Genomic DNA, 8,044 nt, shown 5'->3' with positions numbered 1-8,044 from the left:
TTTCACACTCAACATCCATTTAGTTATTTACTGTAGTGATACAAAAATGAAGTTCATTTGCTTTATCAGACTGTTAGGGGAAACAGGCGCAGTGGACATTTCAAACTTGTAGTGTTGAAGTAGGGGTACATTTTCTCGGTAAACACATCAGTGAAGCTGTACAAAGTCATATTTGCAGATGGATCTGAGAATGACACCTCCCCACGCTCGTAATCCAGTAGGACTCTGATGACTGTAGGTCTCTCGGCTACTTTGAGCTCGGTCCGAGCCTTGACTCCAGCCCTGTACTTCCCACTGATGAAGCGGATGCTCCACAATCCACTATCCGGCTGCATTTTTACAAGTTGCTTCCGTTTGATTGACTGTCTCACCACTCCAAGGGTCCAATTGTCATTATCACCGACCTCAACATCCCAGCTGTGACGACCAGCAGTGAAGCCCTTTGATCCCAGCACGCCAATGTGAAACCGCTCTGGGTTATCAGGTACCGTTTGCTTCTCCTCTGTGTATGTAAGTGAAGCGAGATGGTCGGCAATGATGAGCTTGGATGAAGCCGTGTTTGGGTCCAGAGTCATTGAGCCTTTAGGGAGGGAATCATAATTTATGGCACATTCAGCCATAGATTCAGGAAACAGCCATTTTAACTTGATACCAGTATTTTGTACCACACGAAGTTAAAAGTTGACTACTGCCTGGAATAATTGGACTGGTACAACAAATGTTTACAGCTATGCTCCTACAGTATTTATCAGGTGCTTTATTGAAAGTAATTAAAAATGCAGAGAGGATTTTGCAATAGTAAATGACTGAAGCATAATATTTGATTTCATGAAAAAAAATGTACAAGCACTCACAGGCTTGATGAAATGACTGCAACCACAGCTCATGATTCAGAGAGTAGACGTGTTTGGCCATGTCGATCAGGGCACCTGACAAATCCTCTGATTCTGGTGTTGAGCATTTGAGTCTGGAAGATAGTTCATGATGCACACTGAGTCTGTGTATTACCTTAAGGCAGTAAAAGTTGGCAGGAGAACGAACAAGACATACCTCTCGGGATTTGAATAGTAGTTCTGAAAAAGAAAATTACACATGTATGTAGAATGCAGTTTTGTCAGAACCAGAACAATTTTGACAGGTAAAATCTGCCCTTTCTTTGTATGACCAATACAAACATCCAATATTAACATCTGATTTTGGTCAAGTAGTCAGTTGAATAAAAGTCTACCTGCAGAAACAGGATGTCATCGGATTCCATTTGAAGTTTTACTCTGTCAATAGTTTCTGACAAAGTAGTAATCTCTCCATGCACCCTTTCTATTCTGCTCTCCATGTCTCTGTGTTTCTGCTCCTTTTCCTCTCTCAGGGCCACAAGTTTGGCTTCTTCTTCCTTGCGGAGGAACTGATAACATTTTTCAAAGTCCTGAATTATCTGCAGCTCTGCTGATTGTGCCTGAGTCTGGAAACATAAATCAAGATGACACTGTTATATAGAGATCATTTGTCTAGTTAATCCTGTCTAGTTTAGTTTATTGTCCAAATAGTGTACTACCTCTATGTGAGTGGCCATGTTTTCAAGGTCACATTTTGTTTGCTTCAGGATGTTCAGGCTTTGATGAAAATAGGAAATTCCGTCTTCCATTTCCTTCTGCATTTAAATTACAAAGATTAATCACAAATAAATACATGACAAAAATGAATATGATAATTAAACTTTACCTGATATGCAGCTAAAAGTTATAAATAACTCATAATGAACTCATTTCAGTGCAGTGGTGTGCTGCTCAAAGGGTGACAGAAAAAATCCTCACCTTTAAGTCCTCCACAGCTTCCTCAATTGGAGAACACACATGATTTTTATGCTTTTTTGATGTGTGGCAGATGACACAAATAAGCTGCTTGTCATCAAAACAGAACAATTTAAGCTTCTCTTCATGCAAGGGGCATAGCTGGTCTGGTTGAACAGCCCTGTTTCTTCTTTTGACAGACTCACAGAGACTTTTGAAGGGTAGACTCAATAAGGGCTCCTCGGACGAACACTCCTTCCTGCAAACAGGACACAGCAGAACATCCAGATCCTGCCAGTACTTCTGCAAGCACTCCTGACAGAAGCTGTGACTACACTTCAGTGTCACAGGGTCCCTGAAGATATCACAGCATATTGGGCAGGCAAGGTTGTCTTCACACAGAGTGAGTTGATCAGCCATGGGGACAGTTTCCAGTTTGCTTGTGGCTGTCGAGACAAACCGTCACAGTTTCAGTTTCGTTTCTGGATAAACCAGCTCTTTTTATCATTGATAGGCTATAACAGGCCCTGCCCAGTTTTTGGTCGATGATTAAATTAACCCTGTTTACACAAGGTAAGATTTTGCACAAGATCCATGTAGTGTCACTATCCTGTTATAATTTCAGTCTTCATATTGTAATGGCCTAAATGAAAGGGTGAAACAGCATATATAAATAAGCATAATAAACATACTTGCTTTTGACATGTGGCCTACAGATAAATACATAGCTGAACATATATCAACTGAACGGTTATGTACTTTTACAGTTACTGCTGCAGTTTTTAACTTGAAATGTAATGTATGGCATCATAGGAAATGGACATGGATGGTAATCTGGATGCATTTATTGCACTACCTTGTACATTTGCACATTTACATGTTTGTTCAACACTTCATTTGTGTATTGTGTTTCCCAGTAGGCTACTCAATGATTTAAGCACTCCTACACTTTTGCTTTGGAACTTCCATTCGCTGTACCTGCCCTATGTGTTTTAGAATCAGAGTATTTGTTTGATGATGGTAAACGCACACCTTGTGAGGTGCTCACGATGGTAAATAAGCCTTGAATTTAGAAGAAGTGTCGTGGCACACTCAGAACTTTAATATGCAATAATTTTATTAGACCAACGTTTCGGCTTGCGCCTTCATCAGGGTCATTTTCACATACAACACAAGTCATTCTGGATTCCTTTATGTTACACATGAGTCTCTTGATTGGACAGGTGTAAAGGTGTTAATCGGGGGGGTGTCAGGAGTCCATTCACAAATCCACATGACAAAACACAGGCTCTTGCTGCTGCAACACAGTGTAGTTTTGATCAGTGGTGCAGACATGGAAGACATACACTTATGAACACACCATGAAAATATTATAAATATGTTTACGTTATAATAATGTAAGTATGTAATGTAAACATATTATAATATTTTCATGGTGTTGTATGTGAAAATGACCCTGATGAAGGCGCAAGCGAAACGTTGGTCTAATAAAATTATTGCATATTGAAGTTCTGAGTGTGCCACGACACTTCTTCTAAATTCAAGAATCAGAGTATTGCAATCAGTAATTATGCTAATTACCATAGGCCTAGTCAATCAGGGAAATGTGGCAGCCTATAAAAATAGCTAACTGGCCCTCAACTCTGACTGACAGGATTCGGACTGAGCTGGTTTGCAGAGGACCAAGTGAGGTGCCACCTTGCTTTGTTTTCCGTAAGAATGAGAGTGATGGGAGAAGTTCCCACCACCAATATTTTAAGAAGACATTAGTAAGTGGTGAAAAGATGGCAAGAAGTTGGCTGATGTGTTCAATGAAGAACTACAGACTCTTTTGCTTCTGCTGCAAATTGTTTTCCAAGAGCAACATTTAATAATTCATTCATTTAACAAGTGCAGGAATGGCAAATTAGAAACATGTGAGCGCTTTCCTCACATCACATGAAAACAGTCCAGAACACCTCAATTGCATTTATGGAAGGAACTGTCAGTGAGGTTAAAAAGTGGGGAAGCTATCGATAAGCAGGCGATGGCACTTCTGGAGGCTGTGAGAGCAATATGGAGAGTAGTGCTGACACGTCTCACTGCTATCGTGCAGTCACTGGCAGTTTGAAATTTGGCTCTAAGAGGACACACAGAAACACTGTTCATGCCATCAAATGGGAATTTTCTCTAAGAGGTTGAACTTATGGCCAGGTTGATCCCATTATGAAACACCGTGTCGTAAGAGGAACAGCAAGTCACAACAGCTACCTATAGGCTATCATGAGCAGAATGAGCTGATTGATTTGTTGAGCAGCAAAACCATATCTGCTATAGTGGATGACATCAGGTTTTTTTCAGTAATTCTGGACTGCACCCCAGATATAAGCCACATAGAACAGTTGTCAGTGGTCATTAGAGTGGTGTCACTAATGAAGAAACCCAATATCAGAGAACATTTTATGGGACTTTTGGAAGCAGAGGAGTCCACAGGACAGCACTTGGCATCCATGATCCTGACGAGACATGATTCCTTTTGAAGACTGCAGAGGACAGTCATATGACGGGACAAACATGAAAGGCAACAATGAAGGAGTTCAAGCCAGGCTCTTAGAAAAGAATCCCTGAGCTCTGTTTGTGCCATGTGGGGTACGTACATTGAATTTAGGTGTGTGTGATGCTGCTAAGGGATCTGTTGATTTTATAAGTTACTTTGGTGTCCTGCAAAAGCTATGCACGTTATTTTTAGCCTCCACCCAAAGATGGGCCATACTGAAGAACCATGTGAGCATCACCTTAACCCTTGTGTTATCCTCAAATCTTACCGACACTCTTTATCCTTGGGGTCAATTTGACCCCAGCTAAATAAACACTCAGAAAATGATAATTTTAATTATAGGAAAAAGAATGAAACAATTTGGGACAACATAGGCCAAGTTATGGACAGGCAGCTTAAAGGGACACCAGGCAACGTTTTCGTGTTAATTACTCATCTTCGTAAGTCGGTATATGGTTAAATGACTCATTACAGGGCGAATGAAGACTCTCTCGCCCGCCCCTACTGCCTGTAGGAAGAATATCCCGCTTGCAAGTTCAGTGTATCGTACCCGGCGACCGAAGCAGTTTCAGTTTCCATCCTGCATCCACAGCACAGAGGGAGGCTAACGAAACGCTAGCGATTGTTGCAAACGTGTGTATAATGGCAGAGCCGGCAAAGAAGCAGCGAAAACCCTTGACGGAAGATGCAAAGAAAAGGAAAAGAGCTTCAGACCGAGCGAGGGGGAGTTTCGTAGAGAAAAAGCATCAGGCTTGCCTGGTGTCCCTTTAAAGCAGACCCATGGGGCAGTGGGGAGTTACTTTCAGTTTCCGTCTTGATGCCCCCATGGGTCTGCTTTAAGCTGTCTATAACTTGGCCTATGTTGTCCCAAATGTCTCATTCTTTTTCCGGTGGGCTGCATGTGGTGAGCTTATACAACAGGGGCCATATTCACAAAGAATTTTAAGGCTAAAAGTAGCTCCTAAGTGGCGAATTTAGGAGCAACTCCTAAAAATAATGGGCGTGTCACTCCTAACTTTAGGACTCCTAATTTTTTCACTAAAAGTAAGTATTAGTATAATTATATATACTCTTTTGATCCCGTGAGGGAAATTTGGTCTCTGCATTTATCCCAATCCGTGAATTAGTGAAACACACTCAGCACACAGTGTACACACAGTGAGGTGAAGCACACACTAATCCCGGCGCAGTGAGCTGCCTGCAACAACAGCGGCGCTCGGGGAGCAGTGAGGGGTTAGGTGCCTTGCTCAAGGGCACTTCAGCTGCCTACTGGTCGGAGTTCGAACCGGCAACCCTCCGGTAACATGTCCGAAGCGCTAACCAGTAGGCCACGGCTGCCCCCACAAATTCACAAAGCATTTTAGACCTAAAAGTAGCACCTAAGTCTGGGACAGCTTAAAAGAAGTCGAGAGGACTCCTAACTCACTAAGACCTATTCACAAACAGCTTTTTGTGGCATTTCACGTTGCGATGTTTTGAAATGCGTAGCCTATTCGGCAACAGGAGCTTCCAATCGCGAGGGAACAATTTTGCATTCATAAAAGGGATGCAATAACGCCACCAACAACAACCAAAACTACTCATTGTTAACATGTAAATTAAATGTAACGTTTCATTGTGAATCAAATTAAAATGTTCTCCTCTTTGCAAACGTAGGCATATGTGACAGATTAATTTAATAATGTTGCAAAGATACTGCAACAGTCCGTAGGCTATGTTTCATTAGGCTACTACTGTAGGCTATTTGTTTTGCCTTACTTTTTATTCATTTAGGCTAGGCCTTTTTGTTCAGTTATTCATCATCTTCCGTCCTTCGAACTACTTGTGTAGCGCACGCATTTTCAGACCTGTCACCTGTCACTCATCATCGTAAGGGAGGTGTTTGGAATCATTCCCGCGTTACAATCATCAGCCAATCAAGGTGGTCACTTCAGTCAAGCTCGTGCATGAGTAATGACGTCATCCATAGCAACGAAGACTCACTCTTAGTTTAGGAGTTGTCATTTTTCCTTACTAAGAGTAGGTCTGAAAGGCTTTGTGAATAACTTTTAAGAGAAAACTCCTAGCTAAAATCTTTTAGTGCGATTTAGGAGTACTCCTAGTGGTAAGATAAAAGGCTTTGTGAATACGGCCCCAGGGCGGGTCATTTTACACTGAATTTACACTTGGTTTTCCAACTGAGTTCCAACAAGTGATCTTGACAACTTTCACACTCAACATCCATTTAGTTATTTACTGTAGTGATACAAAAATGAAGTTCATTTGCTTTATCAGACTGTTAGGGGAAACAGGCGCAGTGGACATTTCAAACTTGTAGTGTTGAAGTAGGGATACATTTTCTCGGTAAACACATCAGTGAAGCTGTACAAACTCATATTTGCAGATGGATTTGAGAATGACACCTCCCCACGCTCGTAATCCAGTAAGACTCTGATGACTGTAGGTCTCTCGGCTACTTTGAGCTCGGTCCGAGCCTTGACTCCAGCCCTGTACTTCCCACTGATGAAGCGGATGCTCCACAATCCACTCACTGGTTGCATTTTCAGGTACTGATTCCGCTTGATTGACTGCCTCACCACTCCAAGGGTCCAATTGTCATTATCACCGACCTCAACATCCCAGCTGTGACGACCAGCAGTGAAGCCCTTTGATCCCAGCACGCCAATTTGAAACCGCTCTGGGTTATCAGGTACCGTTTGCTTCTCCTCTGTGTATGTAAGTGAAGCGAGATGGTCTGCGATGATGAGCTTGGGTGAAGCTGTGTTTGGGTCCAGAGTCATTGTTCCTAAAGGGAAAATAATTAGCATAAAATGTTTGAAACCAACCTCTGATGAGACGGAAACAGACATTTCTAGTGTGTCTTCTAAATAGACATTCATACACCTGTCTCACGTTTTTTTTAAAAAACATTTTTTATAGATAATACATTATGCAGATGAAAAGTGTCGAAGCAAAGTGTCGAAGCACTCACCGTCTGAATAAAATGATGGCAACAATAGCTTGTGATTCAGAGAGCAAATGCGTTTGTCCATTAGGGCACCTGATAAGTCCTCCGACTCTGGTGTTGTATATTTGAGTCTGCAAGACAGTTAACACATAGGCCTACTCTGAGTCTGTATTTCATTTAGGCAATAAAAATGGCCAACAGACAGAATGTGACATACCTGTATGCATTTGAATAGTATTTCTGAAAAAGAAACAAACCTGGTTATTTATTGACATCTAACTTTACCACTGCCATTATTGACAACTAACTTTGATCCATGAACCAGTTAATTCCTACCTGTAGAAAAAGGATGTGGTTGGATTCCATTTCCCTTTTTATTGTATCAATAGTTTCTAGCAAAGTAGCAATCTCTCCATAAACCTTCTTGATTCTGTTCTCCACTTGTCTGTATAACTGCTCCTGTTCCTCTCTCAGGGCCAGAAGCTTGGCTTCCTCCTCCTTGCGGAGGACATGGTGAAGTTTTTCAAACTCCTGAATGATCTGTACCTCCGAATATTGTGCCTGGTTCTGGAAACACACATGGTAAGGTATGAGCTACACCAGGCGCGTAACTGAAGCGCTCCGTTCGCGACGCGTAAAATCCATTTTAGATGAATGGTCTATTTTTTCCGAATGTACGCCCCACTGTCACGTCTGGTGTAGCTACTTCCATTGATTATAATGGAAGCTAATTGTTGCAGCAGACGCAACGCGAACGGAACGCTTCAGTTACGC

The 8,044-nt window shown here is 41.8% G+C and overlaps 2 protein-coding genes across 2 annotated transcripts; both read right to left on the bottom strand.

Annotated features, from left to right (window-relative positions):
- Nucleotides 1-2,251, bottom strand: LOC143136584 (zinc-binding protein A33-like). Its single transcript, XM_076297295.1, has 6 exons — nucleotides 1,812-2,251; nucleotides 1,553-1,648; nucleotides 1,229-1,459; nucleotides 1,051-1,073; nucleotides 855-967; nucleotides 1-580 (listed from the first exon to the last, which is right to left on the bottom strand). Exons 1-6 carry the CDS (start codon nucleotides 2,205-2,207, stop codon nucleotides 66-68), a joined length of 1,374 nt encoding a protein of 457 aa, XP_076153410.1. The 5' UTR covers nucleotides 2,208-2,251; the 3' UTR covers nucleotides 1-65.
- Nucleotides 2,252-6,528: 4,277 nt separating this feature from the next.
- LOC143136840 (zinc-binding protein A33-like) lies at nucleotides 6,529-7,103 on the bottom strand. The gene has a single exon (XM_076297513.1). It carries the CDS (start codon nucleotides 7,101-7,103, stop codon nucleotides 6,594-6,596), a length of 510 nt encoding a protein of 169 aa, XP_076153628.1. The 3' UTR covers nucleotides 6,529-6,593.
- Between the last annotated feature and the right edge of the window lie 941 nt (nucleotides 7,104-8,044).

This window comes from Alosa pseudoharengus, unplaced genomic scaffold (genome assembly GCF_046254945.1).
Source record: "Alosa pseudoharengus isolate Yale_2024_CS ecotype anadromous, Long Island Sound unplaced genomic scaffold, YU_APseudo_1.1 YU_APseudo_1.1_scf_20, whole genome shotgun sequence".
NCBI lineage: Eukaryota > Metazoa > Chordata > Actinopteri > Clupeiformes > Clupeidae > Alosa > Alosa pseudoharengus.
The sequence above is the reverse complement of the archived record's forward strand: the minus strand, read 5'-3'. Positions and strand labels throughout refer to the sequence as shown.

What these genes read in the sequence shown, in the direction of transcription:
- LOC143136840 (XM_076297513.1), bottom strand. Translation starts at nt 7,103, where the DNA reads ATGACTCTGGACCCAAACACAGCTTCACCCAAGCTCATCATCGCAGAC.
- LOC143136584 (XM_076297295.1), bottom strand. Translation starts at nt 2,207, where the DNA reads ATGGCTGATCAACTCACTCTGTGTGAAGACAACCTTGCCTGCCCAATA. An exon ending in ATGACATCCTGTTTCTGCAG is followed by an intron (nt 1,074 to 1,228) that starts GTAGACTTTTAT and finishes TTTCTTTTTCAG; the next exon opens with AACTACTATTCAAATCCCGA. An exon ending in GCAGTCATTTCATCAAGCCT is followed by an intron (nt 581 to 854) that starts GTGAGTGCTTGT and finishes CCCTCCCTAAAG; the next exon opens with GCTCAATGACTCTGGACCCA.